We start from the raw sequence: 19,657 nt of genomic DNA on the forward strand, positions 1-19,657 counted from the left end.
TCACCCGTTTCCTGTTTAGGGCTAGCTCTCTTTTAGCTACTATATATTTACCTCTGAGCTCTATCGAGCTCCAGAGACCCTACACCTCACCTTACATCTCACCTCAATCTACCTAGGTCGTCTCTCAATACTTAGTTGACTGCTCCATGCCCTCCACCATCAATCAGCTCTAACCCTGCGATATTAGCAAGGGTAGAAGCCAAATAAGCTATTTATGTCATCTTAGGATGGACTAGGGGTTCTATTTTTAAAGATGCTATTTTGGAAGATTCTCATAAGTTCCAGTCCACAATATAATATTTGAACGGCCACAGATGACCAGTATGTTATTGCTTTGGGTAGGTCTCTCAAATTCCTTTTCGCGCGAACTTTGCCACAATTTGATTCTCGAGTGACTTTCTTGGAGAAGCAGGCAAGTTGAGCATATCCAGATGACCCTTTGAGAACTAAAGTTGAGGTTATGTAGTCTCGCAATGTGGGGATAAACGAGGCCGAGGAACAACATGGTTTGGGAGCCCGTTTCTGGGAGGGGCCGAATCGAAATTTGGTCCTGTCAGATTTGAAAATTTATGAAAAGAACGGACGTTCTAAGCATATCCAAGATTCTGACCAGATAGGTATCGAAGCCCAATGCTGAATGTTCAAAGAAGAATAATTCAACCTTGGAGCACAAGAAGAGAAGTTCAGCTAGTTCGGTGTCTAAGCCTTGCGTTGCAATTCCCAATTTAGGGTCCTCTAGGTGGACGTAGTCGCCTCTAGAAAAATGTCTCTGGGACTCTTCAATGAGGGTTCCATCGAGTCGTGCAACAGAGGAGACGAAGCGTAGTTCGAGGTTATTAGCCCGTTTAGCGGATTTTGATTCGACAAAAGGGTTTGGAGTAGGATATAAGGCTCTCTTCAAGTTCTCTTGAGGTAAATCGGATATTAGTCCATTAGCGGTTAGTATTCGTAGTACAAGAGCTTTTTCGTAATACAATAAGTCATTTCGATACCAGCGATATACCCCAAAATCTTTTCTGTGTGCTGGGATTTCCGAGTATAATCATTAGCGACTTCGTGGTTGGGTCATGAATTATCGCTCTCTTCTCAACGTCATTATCATGAGAGTCTTATTGGTTTGTCGGCAAGGCGTGCATTATCCTCACTAGCCATTTTTGCAGTGTCAGATTGTATAAATAAGCGTAAAATTCCCTTATATTGATAATTGTGATCTTAGAAACAAATAAGGGAAAATAGCGAGTAATATTTGGGGGATTTTTGGTAGGAATGGCGGCGTCCGAGTATGTCCAATATGTCCGAGCATGCGTTTCACATAATCACAATCATTGCTGGTATGATGCAGGCGTGAGTCTCGAGCGCACACGCACGCTCAGAACATAAAACTGGTTTCCTAAAGAGACACTTGGCAATCTAAGCACCATAGCCATGATTGGTGATGCACAAAGCGAACATTCACCAGGCACTAGAATGCTAGCGAGGGCTGCTATACTTACATACTCCTAGTTTCGACGCCAATTTTCCGGTGCCTGCTACCTAGTTCGAACATGATGCACATTTCTGTGTTGAAATAATACTGTTATGTTCCATATTAGGTGTCAAAAAGAACAATCCACCCAAGGAGTGCACTCATGGTGTCTTTCACATGAAGTCATCAATAGTGCGAATCCTTTCCTGTGGTGCGCATTTGTGACAAGGTACGATATTTGGGGCTTCCGTTTGGCGTATGCATACCTCCGTTGGTAATATGGGGATCTCATCGCATCAATATAAGCGTTCTATCGGCGAAGGTTGTAGCGACTTTTATGGCATAGAATGAATATGACAGCGCCTTCAATGGCCAAGAAGAGAGGATGCGACGTGGTGTCTGTATTTTACCCATGCAGCACCAAATTCTCGCTTGGTCCTCGTTGAGACTGCAAGAACCGCCGTCCCTTCCGACTCTACCGCTACTAAGTAAGGGGAAACTCTGAGGACATTCCAGCCCCACCACCCTAGTGGAGACTAATGCTCTATTACAGTGACTTTCTAACTGAACCCCCCCATTTAGTTTTTGCTGTAATGAGCCGAATTGAAGCGCTAAAGAAATGTTACTAACTATCCTTCAAAATGGAATCCGTCATTCTCTCAGCCACTTGCCTTCAGCTTTCCATTTTATTAACTAGGGTCGACCTTTTGCCACCAAGGTGGTGGATCCAATCATTACAATCACCTCCTGTCCGCTTCCTTTCTCTTTTCTTGCACCTCAACCCTCGCTGATGCACCCTCAGAAGAAGCAAAGTGAGATGCAAAAGTGAAGTTCCTTTCCATTAATTGATTATCTCAATACAAGATAATTTGCTAATATAAGACAGGCTACTACTACAATCAGCCCGACTAGGCCGGCGTAGGCTGTGAGATGCCTTGCCAGTATAGACGCCAACGAATCCAACCCGCCAAAAAAAAAAATTTTTCCCCCCGACCGGCAATATCATCATCTACCTGAAGTTCTGGGATATAAAGCGCTTCCGCCACTTGAACGACCTCACGATAGGCAGGCGATCGAAGCTATCGACGACTTGCATTCCTATCTTCATGCTCTTATCCACGAGTGATTTCGCAGTACAAAAACCGACAGTGCCCAGCACCGTGGTGAGTTAGAGACAGGCAGATGTCGTTTTTCGATACAGAGGCCTGACGCTTGTTTAGTCTTGGATATCACTGGTTACTAGACGGATATGAAAATAAAGTGTATTGATCATATGACTCCTAGGCCTACGATTGGGCAAAAACCTTAGTAAGGGGACCTAATAGGGATCTATATTACAGGACAGTGCTGAACGGTAGGTTTTGCTGTCACTTGTGTCTCCGAGCGTTTATCTCAAGCGGCGAGACCATCCTACCATACCCAATTTCGCTTTCCGCCTTCCCCTCCACTTCTAATGTAGTATCACTATTCAGACTAATATTCGTTGGTAAGTCACCCAAGAGCTGCCATTTGTGCTTGGATGGCTTCCTACAACTGTTTCCAAGAACGCATTTGGCTGGAACGACGAAGGTGTATTCCACAGAATCAACCTGCTCTTCCTCAGAAAACAGGACCAGAGGGGCGGAGCTGTCGAAGAGCAAATTGGTGACCCCATTGACGAAAACACGGCGGATGTCGAACCTAACACAAGCTTGCCTGAAGGGACGAAGTTCGACTGCGACCCGTGTGAGAAATACGTGATGTCCGGGGGAGGGTGCAAGCTTCCAGCTACCACTCGCTTTCCTACCTATTATGGTACTCGTAACACCGAATGCACGCAGTGCACTTGCGACGTGTCTAAGAGGGACAATAATCCTTCCACGACGGATCTGCCGTTATTGGGTCCTGGGTGCATGGCTGGGCTGTATGGATCCTAGTAGTTCCGGAGTGAGGCAATTCACAGCGAGTTCTGAGGGCGTTCTGGTTGCTGCGATGTGCAGAGTCATATCTGCTCGAATCCTAAAAAGGCACATATAAGAGCCCGGAGAACTTACCGCAGGTGGAATCAGCGGGCCCGCCGCCTTCGGCAACCACATCAAACCCTCTAAGTGGCGAGAAGATATTTGAGAAGATCTCATATTGTAGCAGTGGGTGTTGTGATGTGAGTAGTAAGATTTCCTCAACTTCTGATAATTGTCCCTGCATGTGAGCAGTGAGCTTTCGGGTGGCGTGAAGTCTGTACAGCGCATTATCACCTGACGTGGGACATGAGCATAATAGAATCTATTAGTTAAACCCCTTTTAAAGGTTAGAGAGAATGTCAATATGATATATGTGACTGTTCTACTATTTAAAGCCTGCCAGCAGCCTTCCTGAGTCCATGAGTAATCAGGCCATCTTTCACATAATACGGCGGCTATCACCATCGGGAGTAAATGTATGAAATACTCGGGCTTGTTTCAGACTTCTAAATGAAAGTGTAAACGCTAAAGGATCCCAATCTTCCGTCTTGACCATTTGGTTAGCTGTTCGTATGAATGTGCCGCCATCCCACATATATGTAAACCATATTTCCAATACGCAGTCCGGGACCAATTGTGACAGCAAGGCCGATATCGAAGAAATAGGCGACTCACCATTAAAATCCTATGGGCTGTTGCAGTCGTGCAATTGTTGGTTGATAAGCCTTCGAGGAGATGGAAGTTTCCGGGAGAGAACTGAGGGATATTCCAGCGAGATCCACTGAGATCCAATGGGTGATGGCCTGAGTAGGCCATATATGGAGAGAAACTTAAGAGTATCTTTGGACTTTCCAGCATACGGTTGAGATGTGGTTGCTGGTAAGCCTCACCAGTCATCTGGCTGTGCATCTTTGTCTAGTGATTGAGTAAACTACTGGCGTCAGCGACGCCCTAAGAGCTGCCAGGAAAGCTTCCCGTCCTTATTCAGTGTTGGTTTGCTATTCAAATTCAATGGCCTTTATTCCAGAACTGTGTGGTGGACATTTCTAGCTTGCTCTTGGAGCCCCTAAATTCCCCAGTGACGTGTTGAAGTTGTCTAGAAGGCATAACAGGATCGGGAATTCTCTCTGTGAGCCGAATGCTCGAAGGGTGGACCAGTAGCAAGATCTTGCAAGGAGACCAAGACAGAGAACCGTAACACAGTTTAATCCCAGTGCTGTAAATTTTGAACATGAGTCGTATGGCTCCTATCTTGGTATTTTCGTCCATCTCTTGATCCTAGATCTAGTGAACCAAGGATGTCACCGTAGCCTTGAGTGTAGTTGGGAAGCACAGTGGGAGGCCATTGGCGGACGATTGGTAGAAGTTTGCTGGATCAAAAGGGGAACGAAAGAGATCCCAGTGGATAGAGACCTGAGTTCGTGCGGGTCCTCAGGCTGTGGAGCACTGTGTTGTGTGATCAGAGCATGAGTCACGAGGGCAAATACCTACTTGCATAATGAGAGCATGAGTCGCAGAGGCAGACACACCTGCTAGAATATGACCTGTTCCTAATTTCATTACAACAATCAGCTCAGCCGATGCCAACACCAATACGAATTCCAAGGGCCGCTAATATGCAACCTAGAGGTAAAGTTGAGGAAGATTTTTTTCCACGAAACTTGGAAGAGACGATGACCCTGATCCATGACGAATTCGCCCGAAAATGGCGCACATAAGAAATGAGTAGGAGGGAAAGATGACGGTGCTTGAAGGAAAAGGATTATGAGCAGATATACGCACTTGGATGGGATTTGATGAGAAGCCACCCTAGCACCGTGAAAACACCATCGTGTCGCTTCATTTATCTATTGACTCAGGAGGCCGATGTCACCAAAGTAAATATTTTTGAACTAGTAGCTGCGCCTATCGATTGAAATCTCACGTAATGAGATGCTCTAGAATAGTGGTTGTCAGTCTAGTCTATCTTGACACTCGAAGTTGCTTGAATGTTGATAGATGTACATTCTCGTCGGGAGGTCGGGGTCGCCATATTCCATGAATGTTCCAAAATTTGCAAATGATTGAAAGAAATTTCGAAATCCATGCTCCACAACATGTACCAGTCGCGCTAGGCGTACCGGCTTTTCAGGTCTTGGGCAGCACGACTTTCCCGTTGAGTGTAAGGGACTTTAGATGATCGAAAATCTGAGTCCAGTCCGAAATAAATGGCCACGGCTCCACTATCTTTCGGTCCCCCAACTGCCGGGCATTAAGATCAAGGACTCGAAGGGTCTCATTGTGGATCTCCAAGGCATATACGCAAGATATTTGATCTTTGATACCGCGACAATTGTTCCATGCGACCTCGACCCGCTCGAGACCTGCAAAGCTGCCCAGAAGTTTTCCCCAAAATCCATCTATGTAGTACGGGTTTGACAGGGTGAAATTGGTCACAGGCGAACTGCGTGGTGGACAATTCCAAAGGCGAAGTGGATCCCAATGAGGGTTGAAAAGGCTCCCGATATCTGCATTAACCAGGGTTAGGTCCCGCAAAGCTGGAATAAGGAGACATTCAGAATACGACGGAACGGGTGGTGAATGTGCCCAATCCATCTGCCTGCCAATTGACGAGTGATTGAACCGGATAGTAAGGCTACGGAGGTAGGAAAATCCGTGGAATGTTTGTGCGATAGAAGGCCGGGCTGCATCTTCGAGCAATTTGAAAACCCAAGGTCTAAGCCCGTCCCCTCTGTCGTGCAGGGTGAGTGATCTGACTTTTGGGGTGAAGAGAAGAAGATACGCCGATTGTGAGTCCAAGTCCAGCTGGTAAAGACTCTTCTTGAGTCTCGAAAACTGTGCATATTGATCTCCAATGGTTGATCGGTGCAATAGGGTTTTCATCGTTTCATTAGAGCCACCGGAATAAGCCGAGTTGCTGTACGCAATATTGATTGACTCGAAATTTTCGCCCAAATGAGGTCGAAGCATGAGAGTTCGAAGAAGGTAGGCAGGCGAATGACAAGAAGTCTCCCCATTTCCACGAGTTGTGTGGTATTCGTAGCTCCGATATAAGAACTCATTGGCCACAACAAAAACCCTCCAACATGTTTGTGACAAGCTGCGTAGATCTGATTTAGCAGGTACGCGAGCGATGATGTTCTGAAGAAGCTCAGCTGGAAGGCTAGAAAATCGCGACTGCCGTTGATCCGACCGATGGCGACTTCCAGATTCCGGAAGCTCGCATTCTTCATTTGGCGTCATATTCGAGGCTGCGAGACGTGTTGTCTGTTTTCTTGTAACTGTATCATCAATTTGAGCGCTGTTCCCAGAAGCGTTAACACCGGACGACTGAGCCCCCACAGTTTCGTGATGGAAGAATTCAGTGTAAGAACGAAGTAGAAAGGGTGGGGCAAGATTCGAAATGTAGGGGGAAGTCACGTTGCCAAGACGCGCACGGACCTATTGAGATATAGAAACACGAATTCACGTGCGGGCAGTAATTCACACACTTCCAAGGTTTAAGGTGTACCGGGATACACTGATTTTATTCCTGTCCCTAGTAGAATTGTTTCATGTTAGGGATATTCTCTCGGGAGATCTCTGACTGGAGTTGTTGAAAAGAGAACCTACCAAGGTAGAACGCAATCCCGGTCCCCCAAACCTGGCTCAAGGATAGACTAGTCTGTTCAACAAGCACATAACCCTCCGGGTTTGCCGCAGTAGAAACTAGGGCTAAGGATAAAAAGGACGCAATTGAGCTTGCTACCATGACCATTTGTTTGCACACAATGGATATGCCGTGATGCACGACACCCCGTGCCAACCAATCTGCGCTTAGTTCCATCCCGTCAGTAGTCCCTTTCCATGAATTCACCTGACCCTTCATCCCCCATGCTTAGACCTCCTACCTAACCGGCGAGTCCTCCTAGAGTCACCATCCATGTTTGATCATCCACCAATGCCAGACGAGGGAAAAGGCCGAAATATAGTACACAAAAATCTGGAGGATTGGATATAAAGTTTGAATAGAACGCAGGAGTAACTTCATACAGGAAAAAGAAAAGCCAAAATAAGGACAACCGGTTATCCCGACGGAGCTCAGATCTGCATTCGTACACCTGAGTGTGCGCGTTGCAATATAACGTGAGTTTGATGGCTACTGATTGTTGGATTCGGATGAGAGGGAGGTCTCAATATCTAGTTCGTTTTAAGAGTTAGCAAGGGCCCACAAGAATGGACAGTCGAGCTCGTCCCGATCAATCATATCATAACGCAGCTTTAACAAGGTACAACTGACCTCCACCTTAACTAGAGCAGGCTCTCACCTATAGTTTCCGCTCCTGCGACTGCCCCTCCGTGTTCGGTAATCATCGTGTTCCTCGATTACCTCAACCACATCATCGTTCGGCACCCTGATTCTCTCCTCGACGATAATACTGCGTGCCCGTGGCGGCGGCGGCCCCGCTCTTCTCTCATCGACAATGATGTGCTCTCTCCTCCTTGGGCTCCTGCTGAATTCCCGCACCTCGGTGCGGGTGCTCCGGCGCGAGCGACGCGAATGTGGTGAATGCGATCCGCGCCTTCTGCGAACCACAATCTCTTCCTCTCCTGCAATTGCCGAGCGGCCCGACAGATTTGTAAGCGACCAGAGGAGCCACACTATCAAGAGGAATCCTGCGACGCTGCCGAGGACGATGCCGACAACGGTGCCTGGGGTTGGGCCACTGGTGCTGTAGTATGTGGGGATGATTCCGGGGACAACGTCGCGTTTGTTGAATGATCTTCCTTCGAGCGCATTGAGAGCGATTACTGTGTCCTCCTTCACTTCTAGTGCGGGTTCCCGGCTTAGCAGGGAAGAGACGCCAGGATCGCGAGGCGCAAGGCTGTCGGGCTGCGGCGCGGGGAGGTCGCGGGTGTTGGGTATGGTTGGCATCGTGGAGGCCCTCTAGAGGCGAAGAAGTCGTAGGAGTGCGGGTATGTAGGAGTGACGATGCGGTGGTGAAGGCGATTGTTCTGAGGGATGAGAGGCCGATGACATGCGCGTCGCTGATTGCGTGCGGTGCCTGGTTGGCTTGGCCGGATCTTCCGGCGCTAGAGGGGAGGGGTTTCAATGCGCAAAACAACAATAAACAGGCGACGAAATGAGCGAGAGAAAGAAGGGCGTAAGTGCAGCTAGAAACGGCGAAGAAGTGTGAAGAGTGAAGGACAGGCAGAAGAAACAAAAGGTGGTGGTAAGATGGCGGCACAGCGTGCGACGGCATGGTGATGCAATTCGCCTCCCCAAGGTTGCGGGTGGCTGGGGTAGTTTCCGCAAATAATCGGGAGGCTTGAGCTCGCACCTCAACACCACCCACCTATCACCATCTATCACCACCTATTACTATGGCCCGCCCAAAGCTCGCCTGCATTGGCTGAATGAATACGCCTAGCTTGCAGACGGTTAGTCTACGCAGCATCGCCGGGTCGACATGAAACGAGCCAAAACAACACATTACCCTTCAGCACGGGGCCACACCCGGGGCGGGTTCTCTCGAGCAATGGCCAGCGGGACCGGTCGACAGGTGTCCGTTCAATCTTACGCCAAGGCCATAGTTTGTTCCAAAGCACTGTGGGCCGGACGATGATGTTCGCTCTTCGCTTGGCATACCGTGTGGTTGCCCTCAACCCCAAAGTTTCCTTCCCGTGCCTATTTTGTTTCTCAACCTCCTCAATCCCTTTTTTCCTGAACTCTTTTCCGCATTTGACTTCACCCCGCGATAGCAATGTCTTCTTTAACAGTCAGGAGCATCAGTTATTTGGTTTCCGCGCAGCAAAACACCAGACGGCTCGAGCTCAACTCTAACACGCTTTCCTTACCGTCGGAGTTGAAGCTCAAGAGGTGTACATTTTCATCGTCGCCCAGTGATGCAGTTCGCTTGGTCTTTTAAAAACTCGAATCGAGACTCTTCTCATCTTTCAAGTTTCTATTCACCTCCTCTACCCCAAGAACTCCTCACTAGGATACACCCTTCCCTCAATCCCAGCTCCACATGTCGTCCTCACATTCTGCACACAACATTCCCCATCCTGTTTCCCCTTCGTCTTCAAAAATCTCCTCGCACAATTCTCTTCCCTCGATGAATCCGTCATCAATAATTCCCCTCTTCAAACTGTGCCATTAGTTCTTTACTCTCGAGAAGATCCTTCCTCCCAAAGACTGCCCGCCAAATCCCTTCTATAAAAGGCCTTATTTCAGTCTCCGGTGACTCTGGGGTGTACGGTTCCGACCTTCCTGCCATCCACACCTGAGTATGCACTGGAGGCAGGAATTGCAACTTTGCCTCTTTTGAAAAGCCGAAAGGCGGGATTAGCAGATGCCATTCAGGGTATCCGAGACGCTCTAAGCCGATGTCGATATGAATGCGGAGAGTATAGAGAGACATGTTGGACACGGCTTCAGGGAGTGGTCTAAAGTGGTCTAAATCCTTGGGAAGAGAGTCGCTGCGACGGTGAAGATCGAATACGAGGACCTTTAGATTGGGGCATGAAGAGTGGATTAGCTGGATGTTGGAGATGCTAAGGTGCTGAACCCGAGGGCCGCGCGTTCGGGTTCGGTGATGGACTTCTAGGAAGGTGAGAGTTTGTCTGTGGTGGGTGAGAAGTGTGAGTAGTGTGAGTATAGCTGGCCATAACCAGAGGTTCAGCATCGAGAGGGGTGCAAATTCGGATGTTAGATATCGTTCTATTGCTCTTTTGATGGATAATTGAATAGGCCAATACAGGTCTTTTTTTTTTTTTGGACCGGGTGGAAGAGCCAATGCCAAACACCTAAGCTTCGGCAGCAATACTGCCGCTCTCTGAAAAAATTCCGGTGTATTCACGCGTCAATGGTACAAGTTTAAGCTCTCAACCATCCCAAAATCCAAAAACCTAGCGCACATATTAACCAACGTATCAATATTCCCTTGTAGTGACAGGTGCGTAATCGACGAGCTTCGTCCCGCCCCAACATAAAACTCGGCAGCCCGTTGCTTCTGGACTCTTGAAACTATCCCTGGCACTTGATACCATAGCGCTTTTGCGGGAGGATTGTCCCAGTTCTCCGATTGCCAGGGGTATACGGCCACGCAATGCAGATTGGGCACATTTGCAAAAATGCGTTTGATAGCTGCGAAGCGCAAGTCGGCAGCGCCTTCTGGGAACCCATATCTAGGGCAGAAATTCGCATGCAAAGATGTCAGTGGCAGGGATTTCGAAAGCGGGGGTTTGTTCTCGTCTACTGGTCTGAGATGTGGGTACCACAGGTCCAGCTCGAGAGGTGGAGGCTAGCCTTGGGGTGGTGGTTGTGTACCGTAACAAGGACTTCCGGTGGAATTAAGGAAGGGACATCTCAGGATAGTAAATAATGATGATTACATTTTGCTACTAGTCTTGCGAGGTCTGTGACTTCGAGGGTGGTCGGGATGACGTTGGAAATGTAGAGGCGATGGGCAGAGCGATATGTGTCAGGTGATGAGAGATATTTAGCTAGAATAGAGAGAGTGGGGCTTCTGGAGAACGCTCCGGAGTCTGTGGGGAAATTAAGATGGAGGTTGCGGTATTGTATGCATTGTGTGGCGGAGTCTAGGGATTTGAAGACGAGGAAGAGGGAGAGCAGCGTTGCTGGGAAGCTATCGGCGATGTATTCGAGGATTAGGGGCCAGTGTGTTGGAGTTTAGGTTTCGGTAGAGACATGGTGGTTTTCGAATGACAGGCAAGGTCGTTGGATATGAAGGGGGGATGAGGGATGGAGACTAAAAGTAGAAGCGTTGGTGGGCTGCGCTAACCGTCGCCTGGACTCATGCGTATGGTAAATCATGGTGTATAATGGAGAATGACAGACTCTTTACGGAAACCTGAGTTTAAATAGGTGAAGGAACTAATCTCAATTGCATTCAGGATAGATACACTCAATATTTTTCCATAGTACAGTGGTATGCGGTTGATTCTATGACTTCCTTTCCCTTTCCTACACTAAACCCTCGTGCTAGCGCTGTAGTCTGTCGAAGCCTTCATCTATTGATGGCGACAATAAGAGGGCCCAAACACAAAATTAACTTACTAAAGGAGAATTAAATATGCCAACGCTTCTTATATATACTTATATTAAGCTCCTTTTTGATATAGCCATTGATATGGGACAAAAGATATGTAATAGGGCCGACCTTCGGAGCTTTTCCAGTTTCTATAACACGCTTTCAAAACCCGGACCCAGTACCGCATCCCCAAAAGGTAGCAAAAATACAACTGTAGTAAACCCTCAGACCACTCCACATTCTCTGATCCAACGCCTCGACTCAGTTCCCGAAACAGCATTTTCAAATTGAAATATGTATAGTAAAAGCTAAACCAATTCCAACAAAATCGGTAACGATCCAGAGTCTTTCTATTATTTCTCAGCTTCAAAAGCTTCAAAACACAAATCTTCAGCAATTCCCCACTACTAAAATATGCCGTTAGATATACACATAGTGGAGCTGTAGCCATCCAGCATCCTACCGTATAACATATCTTGCTCGAAGAGACATAATGTTCCAGAACGTGGGAGGATCATAACATCGGAAACTCAGAGTAGTGTATGCTCTTGCCATAGTGAGACGAGGGGAACTAAGTTCTTGTCATATATGATGCATAATTGTGCAGAGAAGTTCCCCCTTGAGGGAGGAGAAGCATGCCAAAAGATTTGCTGTTGAAACGTGTGGAGGCTTGCATAGCGACAGTTTAAATGGCGAAAAGGTTGTTTTCATAACTTTCGTGTCCTAGTCCCCCAGCTCGTGTGTTATTCATCGTCTGGTGAATACTATATGCATATCTAAAGAGCTGTCCGCTTTATGGATTTATAAATCTTCTAGCCATCACACATCAACAGGATTGCCGCAGAAGATTTGACACACTAGTCTGTCTTACCGCCTTGGTTTTCTTGCAGATTAACCAGGCTCTAGAATAGCGCAGTCGAATGATCGGCAATTGTCCGGCACGAACTTCAGGCCGTTGAACGGGAACCGCATGCTAAACAGTCCGTAGTACTGGTAGTAATAGCGAACTACGGATCACGTGTGAAGGTCGTACGCAGTGGTTTGGGCGGCCGTAGAGCACGTAGGAGGTACCGCATACGCATACTGCGTCTATACTTTCGGCGTTGAAGAAGGCTAGTCCAGAGCCTTTTTTTAAGGTCAATCTCTACGTAGTGAACTGTTTAACAGCAGCCTAAACAACCTTACAAAGATCACCTGTGGCCTTTTACCAGCAGCAACAGAATAGTATAGTCTAGGGTCCGTATACGACGTAGAAACTACGCTGCGTAACGTAAAGGTCCCCTATTATGTACGTAAAGTACGTCGCTCGCAATTCGGCCGTATTCACCACTAGAGGTTACGAAGACTACGTCTCGCGGACTGGTGGGAACGCTGAATGGGAAGAAGAGGGCAAATTCAGCATTGTAGCCAAAACAAAGAATTCGAGCCGATGGAACAGCTTGCACCAGGAGATCTTTCAGCTAGATCCGTGGATGAAGACGATACTACGTTGCGGCTTAGGTTGGGGTGAGGAATGTGAGTCGCGAATACTCTACTTTCGCTTCTGGAGAGTTGAAAGGAGGGTTCCTAGTCCGTAAACTTTAGCCATTTTTCGTAACGCCGCAGCAGAAGGGGTAGGTAGTCCGACAAGCAAAGTGTTACAAATAGTAGGGCAGTAAGCCGTTATACACTCTGTATAGAAATAGGTGCATAAATGACTAATGATCGGCGAGGGGAAGAGCTGGGTTTGTAACACTAGTGCAAAACGCTGCCGCACCAGCTAACATCGCGATGCCGACACTTCGCAGGATATTGTTAGCAAGTGATAGTTTTGGTACGACTTCTCGCTTGTAGAGTGTGCGACAACCCCAAGTAGCCATGTCTGACCATGCACCGGTGCTCACTACGGGCGCAAAGGTTTTCGCCGCCATTTGTGACAACCGCGGGGTCGTGCCCGGCGATGCATCAGCGCATGCACACATATTCGGTGGGTCCTTTCGGCTGCCATAGTCTATCTCATACTAACATCAGATAGGCACGCAATCAAACAACAACAACCACAACCTTGGCAAGTCGCTGCGGGTTATCCTGCTGCTTGCAGACTGGTGCTGACGGCGCCTTCTCCCCACAGCAAGACCAGAGACCCGACCGAGCCCTTCTTGCACCATCCCCTTTCGCCGCGATCCAGACTTCGTCAACCGTGGGACGCTGCTCGATCAGATACGCGAGAGATGCTCCGTGCCAGCATCGCGTGTAGCGCTGGTGGGCCTAGGCGGCGTGGGGAAGTCGCAGCTCGCCATCGAACACTGCTATCGCACCGCGGAGGCATCACCAGACACATGGGTGTTCTGGGTGCATGCCAGCAACGCGGCGCGCGTCGAGCAAAGCTTCCGAGATATCGCGGATAGAGTCAAATTGGCTGGCCGGAACGACCCACAAGCGGATGTGTTCAAGCTGGTTCATAACTGGTTCCGCAACGAGGGGAACAGAAAGTGGCTGGTAGTCGTCGACAGTGCTGACGACGCAGATGTTCTTTCTCGACCCTTGAACAGGCACCAGAGTACCCAGACCACTGAGGACGGCGCTCCTCGGTGGCACCTGTCGAAGTATTTGCCTTCCAGCAGGTACGGCTCCGTTCTGGTGACGTCCCGGACAAGAGCCGTAGCGGAGAAGCTGGTGGAGAGCAGTGATATCATACGGATTGAGCCGATGCACGATGCGAGCGCGCAGGAGCTTCTTCACAGGAAGCTAAAAGAGGAGATAGACAAGGACGGTATTGTCGAGCTGGTGGCGGCGCTCGAGTTCATGCCACTCGCTCTTGTCCAGGCGTCGGCATATATCCATCAGCAAGCTCCGAAATGGTCATTGCGACAGTATTTGGACGAGTTCCGTAAGAGCGATATAAGAAATACGACCCTGCTGGACCAGGGAGCAGGGCATCTCCGGAGAGACGAAAAAGCCGAGAATTCCATTATGACAACATGGCAGATATCGTTTGACTACATACGCAACACAAGACAATCAGCGGCTGATCTACTGTCGCTTATGAGCTTCTTCAACAGACAAGGCATCCACAAAGCATTACTTGGCCGCCAGGGCTACACAGGAAATAGGTGTGATGAAAATAATAATAATAAAGAAGGGGATGACACGGATGACAACGCCCGAGAAGCAAGAGTCAAGAATAGGTTGGAAGATGATATTCTTCTGCTAAGAGACTACTCTTTGATCTCTATAACTAGAGATACAGACACGGTTGACATGCACAGGTTAGTGCAGCTAGCTACCCAGAAATGGCTAAAGGGCCAGGGGAAAACCGAGCGGTGGAAGGAGACGTTTATGACGAATCTTAGCAGGGCATGTCCGACAGGGGAGTATAAAAACTGGGAGAGATGCCGAGCGCTTTTACCGCATGCAGAGAGGCACCCAGACACGTTGGCCAGAATGGTAAACATGACGTCAACGTACTTGAATCAGGGGCGGTGGAATGAACCCAACCAGCTGGAAATGCAAGTAGTAAAGGCGAGTGCGAAGAAGCTCGGCAAGAGGCATCCTGACACGCTAACTAGTATGGTGAGCCTGGCGTCAACATTCAGGAATCAAGGGAGGTGGAAGGAGGCAGAGCAGCTGGAAGTGCAAGTGATGGAGGTGAAAGAGAAGGAGCTTGGCGAGAGGCATCCTGACACGCTGACCAGCATGGCAAACCTGGCGTCAACGTACAGGAATCAGGGGAGGTGGAAGGAGGCTGAGCGGCTAGAAGTGCAAGTGATGGAGACAAGAAAGAAGGAGTTTGGCGAGAGGCACCCTGACACGCTGACCAGTATGGCGAACCTGGCGTCAACGTACAGGAATCAGGGGAGGTGGAGCGAGGCCGAGCAACTGGAGGTGCAAGTGATGGAAGCGAGAAAGAACGAGCTTGGCGAGAGACATCCCTCTACACTAGCTAGTATGGCGAACCTGGCGTCAACGTACAGGAATCAGGGGAGGTGGGGTGAGGCCGAGCAACTGGAGGTGAAAGTGATGGAGGCGAGAAAGAACAAACTTGGCGAGAGGCATCCCTCTACGCTAGCTAGTATGGCGAACCTGGCGTCAACGTACAGGTATCAGGGGCGGTGGAAGGAGGCCGAGAAGTTGGAAGTGCAAGTGATGGAGGAGAGTACAAATGAACTTGGTGAGAGGCATCCCTACACGCTGGCTAGTATGGCGAACGTGGCTTCGACGTACTGGAATCAGGGGCGGTGGAAGGAGGCTGAGCAGCTATTTGTACAAGTGATGGAGGCGACTACGAAGGAGCTCGGCGAGAGGCATCCTGACACGCTGACCTGCATGGCGAACCTGGCGTCGACATACAGGAATCAGGGGCGGTGGAAGGAGGCCGAGCAGCTTGAATTGCAAGTGATGGAGGCGAGTACGAAGGAGCTCGGCGAGAGACATCCTGATACGCTGGCCAGTATGGCGAACCTGGCGTCAACGTACTGGAATCAGGGGAGGTGGCACGAGGCCGAGCAGCTTGATATGCAAGTGATGGAGGCGAGAAAGAAGGAGCTTGGCGAAAGACATCCATCTACGCTAACCAGCATGGCAAACCTAGCATCAACGTACATGAATCAGGGGAGGTGGCAGGAAGCCGAACAGCTATTTGTGCAAGTGATAGAGGCGAGAAAGAAGGGGATTGGCGAGAGGCATCCCGACACTCTGGCTAGTATGGCGAACCTGGCGTCGACGTACAGGAATCAGGGGCGGTGGAAGGAGGCTGAGCAACTGGAAGTGCAAGTCGTGGAGGCGAGTGCAAAAGAGCTCGGCGAGGGGCATCCGAACACCCTGACTAGTATGGCGAACCTGGCGTCAACGTACAGGAATCAGGGGCGGTGGAAGGAGGCCGAGCAGCTGTTTGTGCAAGTGATAGAGGCGAGTGCGAAGGAGCTCGGTGAGAGGCATCCTAACACGCTGACCAGCATGGCGAACCTGGCGTTAACGTACAGGAATCAAGGGAGGTGGAAGGAGGCCGAGCAAGTGTTTTTGCAAGTGATAGAGACAAGAAAGAAGGAGATTGGAAGGATGCATCCCGACACGCTAACCAGCATGGCGAACCTGGCGTCGACGTACAGGGATCAGGGGCGGTGGAAGGAGGCCGAGCAACTGGAGGTTCAAGTAATAGAGGCGAGAAAGAACACGCTTGGCGAGATGCATCATGATACGCTGGACAGCATGGCGAATCTGGCGTCAACGTACTGGAATCAGGGGAGGTGGAAGGAGGCTGAGCAGTTGGATGTGCAAGTGATGGAGGCGAGAAAGAAAGAGCTTGGCGAAAGGCATCCCTCTACGCTAACCAGCATCGCAAACCTGGCGTCAACGTATAGAAATCAAGGGCAGTGGAAGGAGGCCGAGCAGCTAGAAGTCCAAGTGATAAAGGCGAGTGCAAAGGAACTCGGGGAGAGGCACCCTGACACGCTGACCAGTATGGCGAATCTGGCATCAACGTACAGGAATCAGGGGCGGTGGAAGGAAGCCGAGCAATTGGAGATGAATGTAATGGAGGCGAGTGTGAAGGAGCTCGGCGAGAGGCACCCTGGCACGCTGACTAGTATGGCGAGCCTGGCGTCGACGTACAGGAATCAGGGGCGGTGGAAGGAGGCCGAACAGCTGGAAGTGCATGTGATGGAGGAGAGTGCGAAGGAACTCGGCGAGAGGCATCCCTCTACGCTGACCAGCATGGCGAACCTGGCGTCGACGTACTGGAATCAGGGGCGGTGGAAGGAGGCCGAGCAGCTAGACGTGAAAGTGATGGAGACGTGTACGAAGGAGCTCAGCGAGAAGCATCCTGACACGCTGACTATAGCGAACCTGGCGTCAATGTACAGAAATCAAGGGCGGTGGAAGGAGGCAGAGCGGCTGGAATTACAAGTGATGGAAGAGAATGCAAAGGACCTTGGTGAGAGGCATCCCTACACGCTAACCAGCATGGCGAACCTGGCGTCGACGTACAGGAATCAAGGGCGGTGGAAGGAGGCCGAGCAGCTGTTTGTGCAAGTGATAGAGGCGAGTGGGAAGGAACTCGGCGAGAGGCATCCCGACACGCTGACCAGCATGGCGAACCTGGCGTCGATGTACAGGAATCAGGCGCGATGGAAAGAGGCCGAGCGGCTGGAAGTGCAAGTGATTGAGGCAAGAAAGAAGGACCTCGGCGAGAGGCACACCTCTACGCTAACAAGCATGGGGAACCTAGCGTCAACATACAGGAATCAGGGGCGGTGGAAGGAGGCCGAGCAACTGTTTGTGCAAGTGGCGGAGACGAGTGCGAAGGAACTCGGCGAAAGGCACCCCTCTACGCTGACCAGCTTGGCGAATCTGGCGTTGACGTACAGGAATCAGAGGCGGTGGAAGGAAGCTGAGCAGCTGGAAATGCAAGTTATGGAGGCAAGAGAGAAGGTACTTGGCGAAAGGCACCCCTCTACGCTGACCAGCATGGGGAACCTAGCTTCAACGTACTGTAATCAGGGGCGGTGGGAGGAAGCCGAGCAGCTATTTGTGCAAGTGATGGAGGCGAGAAAGAAGGACCTCGGCGAGAGGCATCCCTCCACGCTGACCAGCATGGCGAACCTAGCGTCGATGTACTGGAATGATAGGCGATGGAAGGAGGCTGAGCAGCTGTTTGTGCAAGTAGTAGAGACGAGTGCGAAAGAGCTCGGCGAGAGGCATCCCTCTACACTGACCAGCATGGCGAACTTGGCGTCGACGTACTGGAATCAAGGACGGTTGAAGGAGGCCGAGCAGCTGTTTGTGCAAGTAATTAAGGCGAGTGCAAAGGAGCTCGGCGAGCGGCATCCCGATACGCTACACAGCATGGCGAACCTAGCATTCACTTGGAAATCTCAAGGTCGCGACATTAATGCTACCAGGCTCATGGAGGACTGTTGTAGGCTGCAGAGAGAGGTTCTCGGTTCTATGCATCCTAATACTCTCTCATCAATCGAGACTTTACAGGAGTGGAGACAGGAGAAGGAATCCGCGGTACTAGGAACATGCCGTTTTAGATCCTATCTATGAATGTACTTTGGAGGCTCAGGCAGTCAGTGCGGTGTTTTGCATGGAACGGTGGCGGAGGTTCCCAGAGGTAAAATCAAGAGACGCTCTTTGCGAGCTGTCATTTGACAACTGGCCTACTCTAGCTAAACCATTATGAGGTGGCGATTATAACATAACATCACTTGTTCCTTCATAATCTCTAATTTGTTTAACATGTAGGTCTGCTTATGTTTCTAGATAGTCGGATGTCTGGAGCGTAGTATACTAGTAGGAAGATATACTCTAATTATATTCTTTGGGGGATTATAATCGTAGCGTCTACCCAATATTTCCGTAACGCAACCTCCACTTTTCTAACTCCAATCTCCTCTGTAAGCCATTGCATCAAATATTTCAAAAGTGGATCCCCGATTTTCATAAAGGTCCGGATCCCGATTCGCTTCTGAGTTGAACCGAGTATACCTGAGATTTCCCTAGGTCTCTCTCCATTTTGGTGTTTGTTCAGAATCCATGCCCATGCTTGTATGATGATCTTCACGTGTGGATCAAGCTTCTTCTCCAGCAAGGTTCTTAATAGCCATGAACCGAACAGTATTTGACGCATTATTGTCAGGGAAGTTTGAACTTTGTACACGAAAAGTTGAAGATCTGGGAAGCTGTTCTGGATTATTTCAACGGTAGAGTGTGGAGACTTTAGAGAGTGTGTATATTCTTTGTCTGCTAGATATATGTTTTGATAGATGCCATTTAAAGCCAGGTGGGCTATCAAAACTAGGCGTTCTAGGTGGAAGGAGACGACAAAATGGTGGAGATTTGGCCAAGCAATAGACCACCTCGTCCAGGATTTGCAGGCGACGTCATGGCTTTCTTGGTAGATCTGCCTGTATGTCTGAGGGAGTGCCGAAGGACCTCGATGAAGGTGGATAAGTGCAGTTGGGAAGAATTAAGAAATGTGCAGACGCAACCTAGTCGGGAGACCTAACAAAATCGCCTGAGGCTTCTTTTTTAGAGTGTCTGTTGAAGGGAGGGGCGATGTAAGAGCTGGCAACCGAGGAAGTTTTCATGGATGAGGAGTAGGCGGCAACACTTTACTTTTGACAGTTTCTCTATTGTCAGCCAACTGTCGGCCGTCGCCTACCGTTAGTCTTTTTTTTCAGAACCAGAAAGCCTCATTGTTAATGTTGCCGATAGGGCCGCCTAAGAGATGGTGG

General features: G+C 49.5%; 6 protein-coding genes across 6 annotated transcripts; 1 reads left to right on the forward strand and 5 right to left on the reverse strand.

Annotated features, from left to right (window-relative positions):
* Positions 1-222: 222 nt before the first annotated feature.
* Positions 223-1,152, reverse strand: BDR25DRAFT_348536 (uncharacterized protein; the record flags this gene model as incomplete). Its single annotated transcript, XM_033694431.1, has 4 exons — positions 223-550; positions 585-1,016; positions 1,054-1,108; positions 1,146-1,152. The coding sequence occupies 4 exons, from the start codon at positions 1,150-1,152 to the stop codon at positions 223-225; spliced, it is 822 nt and encodes a 273-aa protein (XP_033555109.1).
* A 1,680-nt stretch (positions 1,153-2,832) lies between these two features.
* Positions 2,833-3,649, reverse strand: BDR25DRAFT_309056 (uncharacterized protein; the record flags this gene model as incomplete). Its single annotated transcript, XM_033691049.1, has 2 exons — positions 2,833-3,251; positions 3,499-3,649. The coding sequence occupies 2 exons, from the start codon at positions 3,647-3,649 to the stop codon at positions 2,833-2,835; spliced, it is 570 nt and encodes a 189-aa protein (XP_033555110.1).
* A 4,059-nt stretch (positions 3,650-7,708) lies between these two features.
* BDR25DRAFT_321331 (uncharacterized protein) lies at positions 7,709-8,320 on the reverse strand (the record flags this gene model as incomplete). Its single annotated transcript, XM_033691957.1, has 1 exon — positions 7,709-8,320. One exon carries the CDS (start codon positions 8,318-8,320, stop codon positions 7,709-7,711), a length of 612 nt encoding a protein of 203 aa, XP_033555111.1.
* Positions 8,321-9,218: 898 nt separating this feature from the next.
* BDR25DRAFT_9389 (uncharacterized protein) lies at positions 9,219-10,107 on the reverse strand. Its single transcript, XM_033699270.1, has one exon. It carries the CDS (start codon positions 10,071-10,073, stop codon positions 9,516-9,518), a length of 558 nt encoding a protein of 185 aa, XP_033555112.1. The 5' UTR covers positions 10,074-10,107; the 3' UTR covers positions 9,219-9,515.
* Positions 10,108-12,727: 2,620 nt separating this feature from the next.
* Positions 12,728-18,604, forward strand: BDR25DRAFT_338882 (TPR-like protein; the record flags this gene model as incomplete). The annotated part of the gene is made up of 4 exons (XM_033693319.1): positions 12,728-12,956; positions 13,026-13,054; positions 13,275-13,407; positions 13,552-18,604. 4 exons carry the CDS (start codon positions 12,728-12,730, stop codon positions 18,465-18,467), a joined length of 5,307 nt encoding a protein of 1,768 aa, XP_033555113.1. The 3' UTR covers positions 18,468-18,604.
* A 128-nt stretch (positions 18,605-18,732) lies between these two features.
* On the reverse strand, positions 18,733-19,619 carry BDR25DRAFT_348540 (uncharacterized protein; the record flags this gene model as incomplete). The annotated part of the gene is made up of 4 exons (XM_033694432.1): positions 18,733-19,355; positions 19,407-19,460; positions 19,496-19,552; positions 19,607-19,619. The coding sequence occupies 4 exons, from the start codon at positions 19,617-19,619 to the stop codon at positions 18,733-18,735; spliced, it is 747 nt and encodes a 248-aa protein (XP_033555114.1).
* Between the last annotated feature and the right edge of the window lie 38 nt (positions 19,620-19,657).

Source organism: Lindgomyces ingoldianus, assembly GCF_010093535.1.
Source record: "Lindgomyces ingoldianus strain ATCC 200398 unplaced genomic scaffold BDR25scaffold_1, whole genome shotgun sequence".
In the NCBI taxonomy this organism is placed as follows: domain Eukaryota; kingdom Fungi; phylum Ascomycota; class Dothideomycetes; order Pleosporales; family Lindgomycetaceae; genus Lindgomyces; species Lindgomyces ingoldianus.